The 21388-nt window shown below is 41.1% G+C and overlaps 1 protein-coding gene across 1 annotated transcript in view; it reads right to left on the bottom strand.

Annotated features, from left to right (window-relative positions):
- LOC132832949 (tenascin-X-like) overlaps positions 1-21388 on the bottom strand; it is a 171531-nt gene that overhangs the window by 88742 nt on the left and 61401 nt on the right. The window contains exons 15-28 of the mRNA XM_060851197.1: positions 21187-21283; positions 20994-21088; positions 19405-19482; positions 18679-18978; positions 17228-17527; positions 15396-15695; positions 14444-14743; positions 13438-13737; positions 11604-11903; positions 9786-10085; positions 7972-8271; positions 5525-5824; positions 3712-4011; positions 945-1244 (exon numbers count right to left, since the gene is read on the bottom strand). Of these exons, the coding sequence (XP_060707180.1) occupies positions 945-1244; positions 3712-4011; positions 5525-5824; positions 7972-8271; positions 9786-10085; positions 11604-11903; positions 13438-13737; positions 14444-14743; positions 15396-15695; positions 17228-17527; positions 18679-18978; positions 19405-19482; positions 20994-21088; positions 21187-21283 (3570 nt within the window). The remainder of the gene's footprint in view (positions 1-944; positions 1245-3711; positions 4012-5524; positions 5825-7971; positions 8272-9785; positions 10086-11603; positions 11904-13437; positions 13738-14443; positions 14744-15395; positions 15696-17227; positions 17528-18678; positions 18979-19404; positions 19483-20993; positions 21089-21186; positions 21284-21388) is intronic.

Here is a 21388-nt window from a genome sequence, read left to right as displayed (position 1 = left end):
ACAGTTCGATTACAGTTTCTTAGAATCAACAAACAATATATTCCATCTAATTAGATGTGCCATGAATACAGTAGAGTTCAATATCTTAAGGATAATGCTCTGGAAATGTACACTTATTTGTGACATATATAATTGTGAGAAAGTTGAAACTTTGGACTGAGCACAATATGCTACCTTATAGGGGAGATATCCACATCTGAAGGATGTAAATGTATATTCAAAAAAGGAACAAAGCAAATGAGAAGACAACAGATGGGTTAGCATAACATCTGTCACAGCGGAATGTCTAGAATCGATTATTAAGGAGGTTGTAGTAAGGAACTCAGAAAATCTCAATAAAATCAGGCTGAGTCAATATGGTTTTGTGAAATGGATATCAAATTTGACTAATTGATTTGAGCACTTTGGGGAGGTGGCACATGATGTAGATAAAGGGGAGTCTGTCGATGTAGATTAGATTTTCGATTGCCAGAAGGTTTTCAATAAAATTTCACTTCAAAAGTTGCTGCATGAAATAAGAGCTCATGGTGTCCAGATTACTAGATTGACAAAGATAGAGGTTGGGTTAGCGAACAGGAAACAGTGCTGAGGCTTCGAATATCTACATTGTTTATTAATGAAGGGACAGAATGTATGGTTAGTGATGTTGACCAGTGTTGGCAAAGAGATAAAGAAAAGCTCTGCTGGAGGTGGTACCAGATGAACAGTTGTTTCTATTTGTGAAGAAGAGGAAAATGAAAGGATATCAAGGCAAGATATTAACTATTAATCCAATTGGTAATTCACAAGAAATATCTTTATCCAAAAGTGGAGAGAATGAGGCATCTCAGCTCAACAATGACCTCGGGCCTTTCTGAGGACATAGTTCATGTCATCTCCATAGTTCCCGAAATGGAAAGGTAAGTTTTGTAAAAAGGCAAGGTCATGATAAAAAGGGGTAATACCTTTGGTGGTTATGAGGGTGTTGAGTGGCTTGCTGCGTACACCAGCAGAGATCCCATAGACATAGACTCTGTACACGGTGTTAGGCCTCAGGCCTGTGATGACAGACAATCGACGGCCACCAGTTACCGTCACGTTGTGCACATCCTCAGAACCTTTTACTCTGTACTGTATGAGAAAAGAATCAAACTCTTTCTCTGCTCCCCAGGACAGCTGGAAGGAGTTCACTGTGATGTTAGAGACTGAAAGATTCTCCAGCTTATTCACTTTACTTGGCTTTACTTTGTCTTTATCTGTGGAAGCTAAAAAGGGAAAATAAACATGAACTTTCACATTTGATGAAATCTCATTTAATGACTGAGGGAATATATTGTTGGTTCACAACCTGACAATAGAGGCCATGAAGAGATAGAAGGATCTGAAAACAAGAATGATTCAAATTTCAAAAGACCTTTCTTAATTTGAACAAAACTCTGGTGGAAGAGCTGATGGACTGTTTCCACTGGAGAGGCAAAGGGAAACCAGAGGATATGAATACAAGAGAGTCACCATGAATCCAGAAGGGAATTCAGGAGAAACTCCTTTATCCAGGGAGGGGCAAGGCTGTGGGACTTGATTCCCAGGGATTGACTGAACAACGTTGGATTCAACAGGCTCCTATCACTTGGTCCTTCAGATAAATCAACACTTCAGTATTCACAGCTCCATAAAAACAAAAATGGTAAATGAATTAGCAATCGATGAAATTGCTGAAATGTATAGTTAGCTCTGACTCTCAATTGAGTTCCTTGGTTTCAGCTCAGTAGTTTCCTGTTTGCTTTGCTGAAATATGTGATTCATGCAAAAGTTCCACAATTAGAACAGATTACATTCGGTTTCATTCGCTTACAATCAACAAACAATATATTCTATCTAATTAGGTGCTGTATGACGAAAGAAGAGGTCAAATTCCGAAGGATAATCCTCTGGAAACATATTCTTATTTGCGACAGATGAAATTGTGAGCAAAAGTAAACTTTGGAATGAACACAATTTGCTACTGTACAGGGAAGATATCCATGAGTTTTGAGAAGATGTATAGCTCTGGTTGAGGTTCTGGATGTAGGTTTGCTCACTGAGCTAGAAGATTCATTTCCAGATGTTTCATCACCCTACTAGGTAACATCTTCAGTGCACCTTAGGTGAAGCACTGCTGATAAGTCCTGCTTTCTATTTATATGTTTGGGTTTATTTGGGTTGGTGAAGTCACATCCTGTTCTTTTGTTCATGGGCTGGTAGATGGGGTCAAACTCGATGTGTTTGTTGATAGACTTCCACAAAAAGACATGACCCTCTCTCACTAGTATCTTTACATACAGATGTGGGACTGGGACAACACATCCATCTGAGGACAAGCCAAACAGAGACATGCATGAGAATTCCTCGAAGCATGGCATTCCAATCGAAACTCTATCAACAAACACATCGAGTTAGACCCCATCTACCACCCCCTGAGAAAAAGAACAGGAAGTGACTTCACCTTAGGAAATGACTACACCATGGGAAATGACATCACCAACCCAAAGACAGCCAAACATATAAATAGAAAGCAGGACTTCTCAGCATTGCCTCGTCTGAGGCCCACTGAAGATGTTATTAGATTAGATTACTTACAGTGTGGAAACAGGCCCTTCGGCCCAACAAGTCCACACGGACCCGCTGAAGTGCAACCCACCCATACATTTACCCCTTACCTAACACTACGGGCAATTTAGCATGGCCAATTCACCTGACCCGCACATCTTTGGATTGTGGAAGGAAACCAGAGCACCCGGAGGAAACCCACACAGACACGGGGAGAACGTGCAAACTCCACACAGTCTGTTGCCTGAGTCGGGAATTGAACCCGGGTCTCAAGCGCTGTGAGGCAGCAGCGCTAACCACTGTGCCCACGCTCTTGTAGGGGGACCAAACGTCTGGAAGTGAACCTTCCAGATCAGCAAGCAAACCTACACTGGAAAATATCCACACTTAAAGGATGTAACTGTATATTCAAAAATGGAACAAAACAAATGAGAAAAACAACAGATCAGTTTGCACAACATCCGTCACAGTGGAAAATCTGGAATCGATTATTAAGAAGTTTGTAGAAAGGACCTTTGAAAATCTCAATACAATCAGGCCGAGTCAACATAGTTTTGTGAAATGGATATCAAGTTTGACTCATTTATTAGAGTTCTTTGGGGAGGTGGCAAACAATGTAGATAAACGGGAGTCTGTCGATGTAGATTAGATTTTAGATTGCTAGAAGGTTTTCAATAAAATTTCACTTCGAAAGTTGCTGCATGAAATAAGTGCTAATGGTGTCCAGGTTACTAGATTGACAGAGACAGAGGTTGGGTTAGCGAACAGGAAACAGTGCTGAGGCTTCGAATATCTACGTTGTTTATTAATGAAGGGACAGAGTGTATGGTTAGTGATGTTGACCAGTGTTGGTAAAGAGATAAAGAAAAGCTCTGCTGGGCGGAGTCACCAGATGAACAATTGTTTCTATTTGTGAAGAAGAGGAAAATGAGAGGCTACCAGTGTGAGATATTAACTATTAATCCAATTGCGAATTCATGAGACATTTCTTTATCAAAGAAGTGGGGAGAATGAGTCATCTCAGCTCAATATCGACCTCAGGCCTTCCTGAGGACATAGTTCATGTTGCCTCTATAGTTCCTGAAATGGAAAGAAAAATTGCTTTGTTTTGTAAAAAGACTAGGTCATGATAAAAGCGTGTAATACCTTTGGTGGTTATGAAGGTGTTGAGTGGCTTGCTGCGTACACCAGCAGAGATCCCATAGACATAGACTCTGTACATGGTGCTAGGCCTCAGGCCTGTGATGACAGACAATCGACGGTCACCAGTTACCGTCTCGTTGTGCACATCCTCAGAACCTCGCACTCCGTACTGTATGTGAAAAGAATCAAAATCTTTCTCCGCTCCCCAGGACAGTTGGAAAGAGTCTGCTGTGACGTTAGAGACTGAAAGATTCTCCAACTTATTCACTTTACTTGGCTTTACTTTGTCTTTATCTGTGGAAGCTAAAAAAGGAATGTAAACTTAAACTTTCACATTTGATGAAATCCTATTCAAATCATGAGGGAATTTATTGTGAGTTCACAACCTGGTGATAGAGGTCATGAAGCGATGGTGGAATCTGAAAACAAGAATGATTCAAATTTCAAAAGACCTTTCTTAATTTGAACAAAACTCTGGTGGAAGAGCTGATGGACTGTTCCCACTGGAGAGGCAAAGGGAAACCAGAGGATATGAATACAAGAGAGTCACCATGAATCCAGAAGGGAATTCAGGAGAAACTCCTTTTTCCAGTGAGGGGCAAGAATGTGGGACTTGCTCCCCAGGGAGTAACTGAACAATGTTGGATTCAACTGGCTCCTATTACATAGACTTTCAGATAAATCAACACTTCAGGATTCACAGCTCCACAGAAACAAAAGTGGTAAATGAATTAGCAATCTATGAAACTGTTGAAATGTACAGTTAGCTGTGTGTCAGACACTCAGTTGCGTTTCTGGGCTTCAGCTCGTTAGTTTGTTGATTGCTTTCCTGAAATATGTAATTCATGCAAAAGTTCCACAGTTAGAACAGATTACAGTTCGATTACAGTTTCTTAGAATCAACAAACAATATATTCCATCTAATTAGAAGCGCCATGAATACAGTAGAGTCCAATATCTTAAGGATAATGCTCTGGAAATGTACACTTATTTGTGACATATAAAATTGTGAGAAAGTTGAAACTTTGGACTGAGCACAATATGCTACCTTATAGGGGAGATATCCACAATTGGAGGATGTAAATGGAACAAAAAAGGAACAAAGCAAATGAGAAGACAACAGATGAGTTTGCATAACATCTGTCACAGCGGAAAGTCTAGAATCGATTATTAAGGAGGTTGTAGTAAGGAACTCAGAAAATCTCAATAAAATCAGGCTGAGTCAATATGGTTTTGTGAAATGGATATCAAATTTGACTAATTGATTTGAGCTCTTTGGGGAGGTGGCACATGATGTAGATAAAGGGGAGTCTGTTGATGTAGATTAGATTTTCGATTGCCAGAAGGTTTTCAATAAAATTTCACTTCAAAAGTTGCTGCATGAAATAAGAGCTCATGGTATCCAGGTTACTAGATTGACAAAGATAGAGGTTGGGTTAGCGAACAGGAAACAGTGCTGAGGCTTCAAATATCTACATTGTTTATTAATGAAGGGACAGAATGTATGGTTAGTGATGTTGACCAGTGTTGGCAAAGAGATAAAGAAAAGCTCTGCTGGGCGGAGTCACCAGATGAACAATTGTTTTGATTTGTGAAGAAGAGGAAAATGAGAGGATATCAAGGCAAGATATTAACTATTAATCCAATTGGGAATTCACAAGAAATTTCTTTATCCAAAAGTGGAGAGAATGAGGCATCTCAGCTCAACAATGACCTCGGGCCTTCCTGAGGACATAGTTCATGTCATCTCCATAGTTCCTGAAATGTAAAGTTAAGTTTTGTAAAAAGGCAAGGTCATGATAAAAAGGGGTAATACCTTTGGTGGTTATGAGGGTGTTGAGTGGCTTGCTGCGTACACCAGCAGAGATCCCATAGACATAGACTGTGTACGCAGTCCTCGGCCTCAGGCCTGTGATGACAGACAATCGACGGTCACCAGTTACCGTCACGTTGTGCACATCCTCAGAACCTTTTATTCTGTACTGTATGAGAAAAGAATCAAACTCTTTCTCTGCTCCCCAGGACAGCTGGAAGGAGTTCACTGTGATGTTAGAGACTGAAAGATTCTCCAGCTTATTCACTTTACTTGGCTTTACTTTGTCTTTATCTGTGGAAGCTAAAAAGGGAAAATAAACATGAACTTTCACATTTGATGAAATCTCATTTAATGACTGAGGGAATATATTGTTGGTTCACAACCTGACAATAGAGGCCATGAAGAGATAGAAGGATCTGAAAACAAGAATGATTCAAATTTCAAAAGACCTTTCTTAATTTGAACAAAACTCTGGTGGAAGAGCTGATGGACTGTTTCCACTGGAGAGGCAAAGGGAAACCAGAGGATATGAATACAAGAGAGTCACCATGAATCCAGAAGGGAATTCAGGAGAAACTCCTTTATCCAGGGAGGGGCAAGAATGTGGGACTTGATTCCCAGGGATTGACTGAACAACGTTGGATTCAACAGGCTCCTATCACTTGGTCCTTCAGATAAATCAACACTTCAGTATTCACAGCTCCATAAAAACAAAAATGGTAAATGAATCTATGAAATTGCTGAAATGTATTGTGAGCTCTGACTCTCAATTGAGCTCCCTGGTTTCAGCTCCAGAGTTACCTGTTTGCTTTGCTGAAATATGTGATTCATGCAAAAGTTCCACAATTAGAACAGATTACATTCGGTTTCATTTCCGTACAATCAACAAACAATATATTCCATCTAATTAGGTGCTGTATGAAGAAAGTAGAGGTCAATATCCTAAGGATAAACTTCCGGAAACATATTCTTATTTGTGACAGATAAAATTGTGAGCAAATGTAAACTTTGGAATGAACACAATTTGCTACTTTACAGGGAAGATATCCATAAGTTTTGAGAAGATGTATAGCTCTGGTTGAGGTTCTGGATGTAGGTTTGCTCGCTGAGCTAGAAGATTCATTTCCAGATGTTTCATCACCCTACTAGGTAACATCTTCAGTGCACCACAGGTGAAGCACTGCTGATAAATCCTGCTTTCTATTTATATGTTTGGGTTTCTTTGAGTTGGTGAAGTCACTTCCTGTTCTTTTTGTCATGGGCTGTTAGATGGGGTCAAACCCGATGTGTTTGTTGATAGACTTCCACAAAAAGACATGACCCTCTCTCACTAGTATCCTTACATAGAGATATGGGACTGGGACAACACATCCATCCCAGGACAAGCCAAACAGAGACATGCATGAGAATTCCTCGAAGCATGGCATTCCAATCGGAACTCTATCAACAAACACATCGAGTTAGACCCCAACTACCACCTCCTGAGAAAAAGAACAGGTAGAGACTTCACCTCAGGAATTGACTACACCATGGGAAATGACATCACCAACCCAAAGAAGCGTAAACATATAAATAGAAAGCAGGACTTCTCGGCATTGTCTCGTCTGAGGCCCACTGAAGATGTTACCTCATAGGGGGACCAAACATCTGGAAATGAACCTTCCAGTTCAGCAAGCAAACCTACACCTGGAAAATATCCACACTTAAAGGATGTAACTGTATCTTCAAAAAAGGAACAAAACAAATGAGAAAAACAACAGATCAGTTTGCACAACATCCGTCACAGTGGAAAATCTGGAATTGATTATTAAGAAGTTTGTAGAAAGGACCTTTGAAAATCTCAATGCAATCAGGCTGAGTCAACATAGTTTCGTGAAATGGATATCAAGTGTGACTCATTTATTAGAGTTCTTGGGGAGGTGGCAAACAATGTAGATAAATGGGAGTCTGTCGATGTAGATTAGATTTTAGGTTACCAAAAGGTTTTCAATAAAATTTCATTTCAAACGTTGCTGCATGAAATAAGTGCTAATGGTGTCCAGGTTACTAGATTGACAAAGATAGAGGTTGGGTTAGCGAACACAAAACAGTGCTGAGGCTTCGAATATCTACACTGTTTATTAATCAAGGGACAGAATATATGGTTCGTGATTTGAACAATGTTGGTAAAGCGATAAAGAATAGTTCACCAGATGAACAATTGTTTCTATTTGTGAAGAAGAGGAAAATGAGAGGCTACCAGTGTGAGAAATTAACTATTAATCCAATTGCGAATTCATGACACATTTCTTTATCCAAAAAAGTGGGGAGAATGAGGCATCTCAGCTCAATATCGACCTCAGGCCTTCCTGAGGACATAGTTCATGTTGCCTCTATAGTTCCTGAAATGGAAAGAAAAATTGCATTGTTTTGTAAAAAGACTAGGTCATGATAAAAGCGGGTAATACCTTTGGTGGCTATGAAGGTGTTGAGTGGCTTGCTGCGTACACCAGCAGAGATCCCATAGACATAGACTCTGTACATGGTGCTAGGCCTCAGGCCTGTGATGACAGACAATCGACGGTCACCAGTTACCGTCACGTTGTGCACATACTCAGAGCCTCTTACTCTGTATTGTATGTGAAAAGAATCAAAATCTTTCTCCGCTCCCCAGGACAGCTGGAAGGAGTTCACTGTGATGTTAGAGACTGAAAGATTCTCCAGCTTACTCACTTTACTTGGCTTTACTTTGTCTTTATCTGTGGAAGCTAAAAATGGAAAATAGATTTGAACTTTCACATTTGATGAAATCCTTTTCAATGATTGAGGGAATATAATGTAGGTTCACAACATAGCGACAGAGATCATGAAGAGATGGAGGCATCTGAAAACAAGAATGATTCAAATTTCAAAAGACCTTTCTTAATTTGAACAAAACTCTGGTGGAAGAGCTGATGGACTGTTTCCACTGGAGAGGCAAAGGGAAACCAGAGGATATGAATACAAGAGAGTCACCATGAATCCAGAAGGGAATTCAGGAGAAACTCCTTTATCCAGGGAGGGGCAAGAATGTGGGACTTGCTCCCCAGGGAGTAACTGAACAATGTTGGATTCAACAGATTCCTATTACATAGACCTTCAGATAAATCACTTCAGGATTCACAGTTCCATAGAAACGAAAGTGGTAAATGAATAAGCAATCTATGAGACTGTTGAAATGTACAGTTAGCTGTGTGTCAGACACTCAGTTGCGCTCCTGGGTTTCAGCTCGTTAGTTTGCTGATTGCTTTCCTGAAATATGTAATTCATGCAAAAGTTCCACAGTTAGAACAGATTACAGTTCGATTACAGTTTCTTAGAATCAACAAACAATATGTTCCATCTAATTAGGTGCGTCATGAACACAATAGAGTTCAATATCTTAAGGATAATGCTCTGGAAATGTACACTTATTTGTGACATATAAAATTGTGAGAAAGTTGAAACTTTGGACTGAGCACAATATGCTACCTTATAGGGGAGATATCCACTATTGGAGGATGTAAACATATATTCAAAAAAGGAACAAAACAAATGAGAAAACTACAGATGGGTTTGCATAACATCTGTCACAGTGGAAAGTCTGAACTCAATTACTAAGGAGGTTGTAGTAAGGAACTCAGAAAATCTCAATAAAATCAGGCTGAGTCAATATGGTTTTGTGAAATGGATATCAAATTTGACTAATTGATTTGAGCTCTTTGGGAAGGTGACAAATGATGTAGATAGAGGGGCGGTCTGTCGTTGTGGTTTAGATTTTCGATTGCCAGAAGGTTTTCAATAAAATTTCATTTCAAAAGTTGCTGCATGAAATAAGAGCTCATGCTGTCCAGGTTAGTAGGTTGACATAGATAGAGGTTGGGTTAGCGAACAGGAAACAGTGCTGAGGCTTCGAATATCTACATTGTTTATTAATGAAGGGACAGAATGTATGGTTAGTGATGTTGACCAGTGTTGGCAAAGAGATAAAGAAAAGCTCTGCTGGGCGGAGTCACCAGATGAACAATTGTTTCTATTTGTGAAGAAGAGGAAAATAAGAGGATATCAAGGCAAGATATTAACTATTAATCCAATTGGGAATTCACAAGAAATTTCTTTATCCAAAAGTGGAGAGAATGAGGCATCTCACCTCAACAATGACCTTGGGCCTTCCTAAGGACATAGTTCATGTCATCTCCATAGTTCCTGAAATGTAAAGTTAAGTTTTGTAAAAAGGCAAGGTCATGATAAAAAGGGGTAATACCTTTGGTGGTTATGAGGGTGTTGAGTGGCTTGCTGCGCACACCAGCAGAGATCCCATAGACATAGACTCTGTACACGGTGTTAGGCCTCAGGCCTGTGATGACAGACAATCGACGGTCACCAGTTACCGTCACGTTGTGCACATCCTCAGAACCTTTTATTCTGTACTGTATGAGAAAAGAATCAAACTCTTTCTCTGCTCCCCAGGACAGCTGGAAGGAGTTCACTGTGATGTTAGAGACTGAAAGATTCTCCAGCTTATTCACTTTACTTGGCTTTACTTTGTCTTTATCTGTGGAAGCTAAAAAGGGAAAGTAGACTTAAACTTTCACATTTGATGAAATCCTATTCAAATAATAAGGGAATTTATTGTGAGTTCACAACCTGATGATAGAGATCATGAAGAGATGGAGGAATCTGAAAACAAGAATGATTCAAATTTCAAAAGACCTTTCTTAATTTGAACAAAACTCTGGTGGAAGAGCTGATGGACTGTTTCCACTGGAGAGGCAAAGGGAAACCAGAGGATATGAATACAAGAGAGTCACCATAAATCCAGAAGGGAATTCAGGAGAAACTCCTTTATCCAGGGAGGGTATAGAATGTGGGACTTGCTCCCCAGGGAGTGACTGAACAATGTTGGATTCAACAGGCTTCTATTACATAGTCCTTCAGATAAATCAACACCTCAGCATTCACAGCTCCATAGAAACGAAAGTGGTAAATGAATAAGCAACCTATGAGACTGTTGAAATGTACAGTTAGCTGTGTGTCAGACACTCAGTTGCGCTCCTGGTCTTCAGCTCGTTAGTTTGCTGATTGCTTTCCTGAAATATGTAATTCATGGAAAAGTTCCACAATTAGAACAGATTACAGTTCGATTACAGTTTCTTACAATCAACAAACAATATATTCCATCTAATTAGGTGCTCCATGAACACAATAGAGTTCAATATCTTAAGGATAATGCTCTGGAAATGTACACTTATTTGTGACATATAAAATTGTGAGAAAATTGAAACTTTGGACTGAGCACAATATTCTACCTTATAGGGGAGATATCCACTATTGGAGGATGTAAATATATATTCAAAAAAGGAACAAAACAAATGAGAAAACTACAGATGGGTTTGCATAACATCTGTCACAGTGGAAAGTCTGAACTCAATTACTAAGGAGGTTGTAGTAAGGAACTCAGAAAATCTCAATAAAATCAGGCTGAGTCAATATGGTTTTGTGAAATGGATATCAAATTTGACTAATTGATTTGAGCTCTTTGGGAAGGTGACAAATGATGTAGATAGAGGGGCGGTCTGTCGATGTGGTTTAGATTTTCGATTGCCAGAAGGTTTTCAATAAAATTTCATTTCAAAAGTTGCTGCATGAAATAAGAGCTCATGCTGTCCAGGTTAGTAGGTTGACATAGATAGAGGTTGGGTTAGCGAACAGGAAACAGTGCTGAGGCTTCGAATATCTACATTGTTTATTAATGAAGGGACAGAATGTATGGTTAGTGATGTTGACCAGTGTTGGCAAAGAGATAAAGAAAAGCTCTGCTGGGCGGAGTCACCAGATGAACAATTGTTTCTATTTGTGAAGAAGAGGAAAATGAGAGAATACCAATGTGAGATATTAACTATTAATCCAATTGGGAATTCACGAGAAATTCCTTTATCCAAAAGTGGAGAGAATGAGGCATCTCAGCTCAATATTGACTTCAGGGCTTCCTGAGGACATAGTTCATGTCATCTCCATAGTTCCTGAAATGGAAAGGCAAGTTTTGCAAAAAGGCAAGGTCATGATAAAAAAGGGGTAATACCTTTGGTGGTTATGAGGGTGTTGAGTGGCTTGCTGCGTACACCAGCAGAGATCCCATAGACATAGACTGTGTACACAGTGCTCGGCCTCAAGCCTGTGATGACAGACAATCGACGGTCACCAGTTACCGTCACGTTGTGCACATCCTCAGAACCTCGCACTTCGTAGTGTATGTGAAAAGAATCAAAGTCTTTGTCCACTCCCCAGGACAGCTGGAAAGAGTCCGCTGTTACATTAGAGACTGAAAGATTCTCCAACTTATTCACTTTAATTGGCTTTATTTTGTCTTTATCTGTGGAAGCTAAAAAGGGAAAGTAGACTTAAACTTTCACATTTGATGAAATCCTATTCAAATAGAGGGAATTTATTGTGAGTTCACAACTTGATGATAGAGATCATGAAGTGATGGAGGAATCTGAAAACAAGAATGATACAAATTTCAAAAGACCTTTCTTAATTTGAACAAAACTCTGGTGGAAGAGCTGATGGACTGTTTCCACTGGAGAGGCAAAGGGAAACCAGACGATATGAATACAAGAGAGTCACCATGAATCCAGAAGGGAATTCAGGAGAAACTCCTTTATCCAGGCATGGGCGAGATTATGGAACTTGTTTCTGGGGGACTGTTGAACAATATGGGATTTAACAGGCTAATATCACTTGCTCCTTCAGATAAATCAACACTTCAGGATTCACAACTTCATAGAAACGAAAGTGGTAAATGTATTAGCAATCTATGAAACTGTTGAAAAGTACAGTTAGCTGTGTGTCAGACACTCAGTTGAGTTCCCAGGTTTCAGCTCGTTAGTTTGATGTTTGCTTTCCTGAAATATGTAATTCATGCAAAAGTTCCATAATTCTAACAGATTACATAAGATTACATTTTCTTAGAATCAACAAACAATATATATCATCTAACGAGGTGATGAAAGTAGAGGTCAATATCTTAAGAATAATCCTCAGGAAATAAACACTTATTTGTAACCGATAAAATCGTGAGCAAATTTAAGCTTTGGACTGAGCACAATATGCCACATTATAGAGAAGATTTCCACATTTGCAGGATGTAACTGTATATTCAAAATAGGAACTAAACAAATGAGAAAAACTACAGATCAGTTTTGCACAACATCCGTCACAGTGGAAAATCTGGAATCGATTATTAAGACGTTTGTAGAAAGGACCTTTGAAAATCTCAGTACAATCAGGCTGAGTCAACATAGTTTTGTGAAATGGATATCAAGTTTGACTCATTTATTAGAGCTCTTTGGGGAGGTGGCAAACAATGTAGATAAATGGGAGTCTGTCGATGTAGATTAGATTTTAGATTGCCAGAAGGTTTTCAATAAAATTTCACTTCAAAAGTTGCTGCATGAAATAAGAGCTAATGGTGTCCAGGTTACTAGATTAACAAAGATAGAGGTTGGGTTAACGAACAGGAAACAGTGCTGAGGCTTCGAATATCTACATTGTTTATTAATGAAGGGACAGAATGTATGGTTAGTGATGTTGACCAGTGTTGGTAAAGAGATAAAGAAAAGCTCTGCTGGGCGGAGTCACCAGATGAACAATTGTTTCTATTTGTGAAGAAGAGGAAAATGAGAGACTACCAATGTGAGATATTAACTATTAATCCAATTGCGAATTCATGAGACATTCCTTTATCCAAGAAGTGGGGAGAATGAGGCATCTCAGCTCAATATCGACCTCAGGACTTCCTGAGGACATAGTTCATGTCAGCAGTGTTTCCTGTTAGCTAACTCAACTTCTATCTATGTCAATTTCATAGTTTCTGAAATTGAAAAGCAAATTGTTTTGTAAAAAGGAAGTAATACCTTTGGTGGTTATGAGGGTTTTGACTGGCTTGCTGCGTGCACCAGCAGAGATCCCATAAACATAGACTGTGTACATGGTGCGAGGCCTCAGGCCTGTGATGACAGACAATCGACGGTCACCAGTTACCGTCACGTTGTGCAAATCCTTAGAATCCTGCACTCTGTACTGTATGAGAAAAGAATCAAAACCTTTCTCCGCTCCCCAGGACAGCTGGAAGGAATCCGCTTTTATGTTAGAGACTGAAAAATTCTTCAGCTTATTCATTTTACTTGGCTTTACTTTGTCTTTATCTGTGGAAGCTGAAAAGATATGAACAGGTAATGACAGCTGTGAGGCAATGACAAAATTCCACTCACTTTTTGCTGGATACATCATGAGACTGGGATCATAACCTGACATGTTAGTCAGGGACAAAGGGGTAGAGGGATGTGAAAACAAAGATTATTCAATCATAGAAGATTTCTCTTAATTTGGACAAAACCATGCTGAAAGGGTTAAAAAAGGAATAAGGCTTTCTTTTTTACTGAAGAGGAAAATCCACAAATATTAATGCAAAATATTAATTATAATTCCAGTTGGTAATTCAGTAGAAAATTATTTATCTAGAGAGTGGTAAAAATGTGAAGGTTACTACCATGAGGAGTGGGTGAGAGGAATATGATAAAATCATTTCAGAAGAACTGGATAAAATCAAGGGAGAAAGAGATGGATGATTCTGTCGATAAGATCTGTTAAAGGAAGATATCCATTAAGAGCATAATCTGCTGAAATCGTTGGGCCCAATGTCATGTTTCTGTGCGATAAATATTATGCAATTCTCCATAAATGCACCCATCCCAGAGTCATCCCAGAGTTCAATGAGACGTCTCAGCGTGATGTATACCTCCGGCTTCCCTAAGGACACCAGCTACGTCATTTTCATAGTAAGCAGCAATGTCTAAAATGGAAAGGCAAATTATTTTGTTTCTTTCAAAAAGGCAAGGTCATGATAAAAGGGGGCAATACCTTTGGTGGTTATGAGGGTTTTAAGAGGCTTGCTGCGTACACCAGCAGAGATCCCATAGACATAGACTGTGTATGTGGTGCTGGGTCTCAGGCCTGGGATGACAGACAATCGATGGTCACCAGATACCGTCACGTTGTGCACATTCTCAGAGCCACGCACTCTGTACTGTATGAGAAAAGAATCAAAGCCTTTCTCCACTCTCCAGGACAGCTGGAAAGAGTCCACTTTTACGTTAGAGACTGAAAGATTCTCCAGCTTATTCACTTTACTCGGCTTCACTTTGTCTTTATCTGTGGAAGCTGAAGAGGGAATAGATATTAACAGGTAGTGACAGCTGTGAGGCATTGACAAAATACCCAATCACCTTTTGTTGAATACGTCATAGGTTTGGGATCATAACCTGACATTGTAGTGAGGGACAAAGAGATGAAGGGTTCTAAATGCAGGGATTATTCAATCATAAAAGTTTTCTCTTAATTTGAACAAAACTCTGCTGAAAGGGTCAACAGAGAATAATGCTTCCGTTTGTAGGGAAGAGGAATATCTGAGATTATCAATATAAAATATTAGCTATAATTCCAGTAGAGAATTCAGGAGAAAATTCTTGATCCGGAGAGTGCTAAAAATGTGGAGGTTACTACCACAGTAAGTGGGTGAGAGGAATATTGTCAAAACGTTTCAGAAGAACTGGATAAAATCAACGGAAAAAAAGTTGGAAGGTTCTGTTGATAAAATCTGTTGAAGGAAGATATCCACGAAGAGCATAAACTACTGAAACCATTGAGCCAAATGGCCTGTTTCTGTGCTGCAAATATTACGTAATTCTCTCTAAAGATGGCCATTCCTGCTCAGGCCACGTTGTTTCCATAGTAACCAGCAGTATCTGAAATGGAAAGGCAAATTATTTTGTTTTGTTTAAAAAGGCAAGGTCATGATAAAAGGGGGTAATACCTTTGGTGGTTATGAAGGTGTTGAGTGGCTTGCTGCGTACACCAGCAGAGATCCCATAGACATAGACTGTGTACACGGTACTAGGCCTCAGGCCTGTGATGACAGACAATCCACGGTCACCAGTTACTGTCACGTTGTGGACATCCTCAGAGCCTCTTACTCTGTACTGTATGAGAAAAGAATCAAAATCTTTCTCCGCTCCCCAGGACAGCTGGAAGGAATCTGCTGTGATGTTAGAGACTGAAAGATTCTCCAGCTTATTCGCTTTACTTGGCTTTACTTTGACTTTATCTGTGGTAGCTGAAGAGGGAAAATAGATGTGAACCTTTACCAGGTAAAAGTTGAGGAACAAATGATGAGAAACATTCGATGAAATCCTACTTATTTATCAAGAGTAATATCGTCGGATCAGAACCTCATGAGATAGATGGTGATGTAGAGATGGAGGGATTGAAATGCAATGATTATTCACATCTTAAAATGCTTTGAATAATTTAAACAACAAAGTCAGAGTCATTACAGAGTCAATAAACAGAGACCAGCAGAGTGTCTGTGTTTCCTTTTGTAGACAACACTGAAACCAGAAACCACCAAAATAAACTCCTTAGTAATTAATCTAATAGAGAGAATTCAGCAGAAACCTTTTTCCCCAGGAGCGTTGACAATGTGGAATGCACTGCCACAGGAGTGTGGAAAGCTTTTTTCTAGATTAGATTACTTACAGTGTGGAAACAGGCCCTTCGGCCCAACATGTCCACACCGAACCTCTGAAGAGCAACCCAACCAGACCCATTCCCCTACATTTACCCCTTCATCTAACACTATGGGCAATTTAGCACGGCCAATTCACCTAACCTGCACATTTTTTTTGGACTGTGGGAGGAAACCAGAGTACCCGGAGGCAACTCACGCAGACACGGGGAGAATGTGTAAACTCCACACAGACATTTGCGTGAGGTGAGAAATTGAACCCGGGTCATTGGCGCTGGGAGGCAGCAGTGCTAACCACTGTGCCACCCTGCCACCCATCTACTGAACTGTTCAACTCACAGTTCTTCAAAAGAAGCAGCACTGCCACAATCACAATTCCCGTAGCGATTAAAATTGTAACTGAACGCATGAGATTTTGTCGATGAGGTAACAACATTCAGCTGAGTTCACTGCATCTGAGGCCTGCTCATTGTTTTCTTGAAATATCTGATTCATGCAGATGAACAATTACACTGTACATTAATCTATGTTCTTAAAAATGACCACCAAATTAGATCATCAGTAGACTATCAGTAAAACCGAAGGGCAAATTTGCATAGATGCAAAGTTATTTATATTAGATAAGATTTTGAATGGGTTCAGTAGTTTAAAGAAAGAACTGAGACATTCACAACTAGGAACCAACGACACAAATATCTGAATCAGGAATTCAGGAGAAGAACTTTTTGTAGAAGGTAGTTAGAATGTGGAAATACTAACACAGACAGTGTATGAGGGGTACAACAGAGATACATTTAAGAAGAGACTGGATAAACATGGGGGAGAAAGGAATAGAAGTTTACATTTACAGGGTAAGATGAAGCAGAATTGGTGGACCTTCATATGGAGTATAAACCCCTGGAACTGTTGGGCAGAATGGCCTGTTGCTGTGCTGTAACCATTGTGTCATTCTCTATAAGTGCAGCCATTTGTCTGCTGAAGGACCTCAGACTTCAAAGAGGCTCAATGTCTATCTCAGACTTCCCTGAGGACATGGGCTAGTTGTCTCCATGGTAACCAGCAGTGACTCTGAAACAGAAAGGCAATTTTTTGTAAAAAGGTCATGATAAAAGGAGTAATACCCTTGGTGGTTATGAAGGTGTTGAGTGGCTTGCTGCGCACACCAGCAGAGATCCCATAGACATAGACTGTGTACACGGTGCTAGGCCTCAGGCCTGTGATGACAGACAATCGACGGTCACCAGTTACCATCACGTTGTGCACATCATCAGAACCTCGCACTCCGTACTGTATGAGAAAAGAATCAAAATCTTTCTCCGCTCCCCAGGACAGCTGGAAGGAGTCCGCTGTGACGTTAGAGACTGAAAGATTCTCCAGCTTATTGACTTTACTCGGCTTTACTTTGTCTTTATCTGTGGAAGCTGAAAAATGAAAACTGACGTGAACTTTGGTAATAACTACTGAAAGACTTTGGATGAAATCTCAAGCAATGATCAGAACATTGTACTATTGCATTGGCTCCAGAACGTGACACGAGAGCAGGACATAGAAGGAGTTGTATTGAGGATCACTCAATTAATATGAGGCAGAGAGGAACAAAGTTAATCTTATGAGGAAAGGTTGGACAAACTGGATGTGGATCATTTATAGTTTAGAAATACGAGAAGTGAGGTAATTGAATCATATGGGAACTTGACCCAGGGTGTTTCCCCTTGCGGGAGAGACTATCACTAGGGGACACAATTTAAAGATATAGGGTTTCCTAAGACTGAGAGGAAGAGAATTTTTTGCTTCAGAAATTTGAGAGGATTTGGAACACTCTCCCAGAGAGTGGTGGAAGCAGAAATATTGAGGTATTTTTTGGCAAGAGATAGTTAGATTCTTAACCAATGAGACATTCAATGATTATTGAGGTTAGGAAGGGATGTGGATTTGAGAGTTCTTTCAGATCTGTCATGCTTTTATGGATAAATCAAACAGGTTGAAAGGGATAAATAGCCTGCCCCTGCTTCTAATTCACCTGCGTATAAAATTAAAATTTTAAATGAGTTCAGTTGGTAGATTTAGGGAAGATGGTTTCATTGTGAACTGGTAAATACTGGGGTCTGCCAGGTAACTTATTTTTAAAAATCCAAGGGAACTTGAGAGAAATTGATTTCGTCAGTGTGGAGAGAATGCCAAGATCAGCACCATGGAGAGTGCTGGCTGAGGGGAATACCAGATCTATTTTTAAAAAGCTGTTTAAACACAAGTGAAAAAGAAATAAAAGGGAATGTTTACAGGCTGAGATGAAGTACAAAGAGAGAGTACATATGAAGCATAAATCCCTGAACCACTTGGGCCGAATGGCCTGTATCTGTGTTTTGAATATTATGCAATTCTCTATAAATGCAGCCATTGGTACTCAGGAGTCCCAGAATTCAATAAGATGTCTCAACTTGATGTCTGCCTCAGGCCTACCTAAGGACACAGGCTACATCATCTTCATAGGAACCAGCAGTGTCTGTGAAATGGAAAGAGAAATTATCTTGTTCCTTTTAAAAAGAGAAATCATGATAAATGGGGTTAATACCTTTGGTGGTTATGAGGGTGTTGAGAGGTTTGCTGCGTATGCCAGCAGAGATCCCATAGACGTAGACTGTGTACATAGTGCTAGGCCTCAGGCCTGTGATGACAGACAATCGACGGTCACCAGTTACCGTCATGTTGTGCACATCCTCAGAACCTCGCACTCTGTACTGTATGAGAAAAGAATCAAGATCTTTCTCCGCTCCCCAGGACAGCTGGAAAGAGTCCGCTGTGACGTTAGAGACTGAAAGATTCTCCAGCTTATTCACTTTACTTGGCTTTACTTTGTCTTTATCTGTGGAAGCTAAAAAGGGAAAATAGACATGAACTTTCACATTTGATGAAATCCCATTCAGCGACTGAGGGAATATATTGTTGGTTCACAACCTGACAATAGAGACCATGAAGAGATAGAAGGATCTGAAAACAAGAATGATTCAAATTCGAAAGACCTTTCTTAATTTGAACAAAACTCTGGTGGAAGAGCTGATGGACTGTTTCCACTTGAGAGGCAAAGGGAAACCAGAGGATATGAATACAAGAGAGTCACCATGAATCCAGAAGGGAATTCAGGAGAAACTCCTTTATCCAGGGAGGGGCAAGAGTGTGAGACTTGCTCCCCAGGGAGTGACTGAACAATGTTGGATTCAACGGGTTCCTTTTGCAGACAGTGTTATCTCTTTCCTCACTCTCCTTCCCCAAAGCCATGTTCTGAACACGGTGCACTCACTGTAGACGTCAGCATTGTCTAATAGGATTTTAATCATCACCAAGCCTGGGTCAACTGAGTCAATGTGTTTGTTAAAACCTGTACACAATATCAGGATAAACAACGGTAAGTCTGACAACAACCTGAACTGGGATTGGGGGTCAGGGTTGATGGTCAGTAATGGTGCTCCATACTGGGATTGCATTCCCAGTGAAGGGGATCATTGGAATTACAGCCACATAAGGAACACCCATCCGCCATAATGGCGACCCCTGTCCCAGGACATCTCTCCCTCACTCCCACCCCTCCCAACTCTCTTCCCCCGCGACTTTTGTGCCTCTCAGCTGGTTTCCAAAACCTACCCCTCTGATCCTGCTCCCAACCACCGTTTTCCTCCTCCCTGGAATGCCCAATTGCTCCCTGTCTAAATACCTCAGATTCTTCCTGGGTTGGAGATCCATTGTTCACTCATGAATGGGACTACCTGCAGTTCCAGCTGTGCCCACTGTTGAGATCCTGGCGCTACTGGGCACTGCTGGAGCTGCTGGCCAATCAGATCGGCAGTTAACCCCTCGGGGGTGGGATCTTCTCCCCACTCAGTGATGGTAGGGTTCCCACTCCCTGTGTCTATGGGCTGTCCACAATGTGTTTAAACTCCATCCATCGGGACCTGATCTTTCCCACAGTAGAGCAGGGCCTCAATGATGGCTCAGTAATGCTTCCTGCTGACCCTGGACAATCCAACCTCGAACCAGGAACTCCAATCAACTGCTGCAGGGTCTCGGTGTTCATCCAGCATCTATTCTCCATGTTTCTCCGGCTCACGGCCTACACTCTGAGTGTGTGGACAGTAAAGAAATTCCCCTGGCCCCCTGAACCCTGGCAATCCACAAAAAAGCTCCGGCCAGGTTTAGGAGTTTGATTTCTTAGTAACCGGATCGCTCCTGTTCATTAGAATGGTTCCATCCTTTTGGTGGGAATTGTAAGTCGTTGCAAGGTGAGATCCGCTGGAGATGAACAGGGATTTAAACCTTGAATGAGCTTCACGAGGCTCCTCACAGTTCAGGAGAATCCTTTCCATGGTAGTCCGGGATAGGTCCTGGCCTTGCCAAAGCCACCCAAAGCATTTGAATAAAACATGATGGCAGAGATTGGCATAAAGTCTTCAGGAAGATGTTCGATCGGAGGTGGCATCTCCCGAAGATCAGAGGAGTTTCCGAGGGCTCACTGTAATCTTTCTGCCTTGGGATTGGGAGATGGCCACATTGAAAGAAGGTAGGGTAGCGGATTCTAGAGAAACGTCCATGCAGAGGCAGAGTGGTAAGGACACGGATATACAGCGGTGCAGACAGGTATGTGCAGATACATAGACTGCATCTCTGGATAGACACAGAGGAGGGTGGAGTCAAAAGAGGTCACAGGGGCCTCTTGGAGATTATAAACGCCAGCACAGCACAGACCAGAGGGCCGAATGGCCAGATGCTGTACTGGAGGATTGTGTGTGAGACCCAGGAAGGGCCTGGCTCCCTTGTTAGTGATTGTGATGATGAAGAGGGGGAAGTGTGCAGTTCCTGTGGTCAAACCAAGGGCAACCAAGGGTGGTACATGACCTTCTGTAGCCAGCACCAGGCTGAGTGGCTTTATGGCTTGACCGTGAGAGAGGCCATGGCCGTGGACGGTGTACTTGGTGGCTGGCCTCAGGCCCCTGATTGTAGTGGCTCACAGGTTCCCAGTCACCGTGGGTTTCCGCACGTCCTTCGGGTCCTGAACTCCATACTGCACCAGGAAGGAGTCAAAGAGTACCTTGGCAGCCCCACCAGACCGACCAAGTGCACTGTGGTGTTAAAGGTGGAGAGGTTCTCCAGGCGGCTTGGCTTCATTTCAACTGATCCTGTCAAAACTGGGAGGAGATCAGACATCGTGAGGATTTCTAACGGAGATCTGGTCAGGCTGGGAATGTGGGAAACGTGGATTAGCGCAATCCAGGCAAGTCACCTCGTGAACC

The sequence above is a fragment of the Hemiscyllium ocellatum genome, chromosome 35 (assembly GCF_020745735.1).
Source record: "Hemiscyllium ocellatum isolate sHemOce1 chromosome 35, sHemOce1.pat.X.cur, whole genome shotgun sequence".
In the NCBI taxonomy this organism is placed as follows: Eukaryota; Metazoa; Chordata; class Chondrichthyes; order Orectolobiformes; family Hemiscylliidae; genus Hemiscyllium; species Hemiscyllium ocellatum.
Note: the sequence above shows the minus strand (reverse complement) of the source record. Positions and strands in the feature narration are given on the sequence as shown.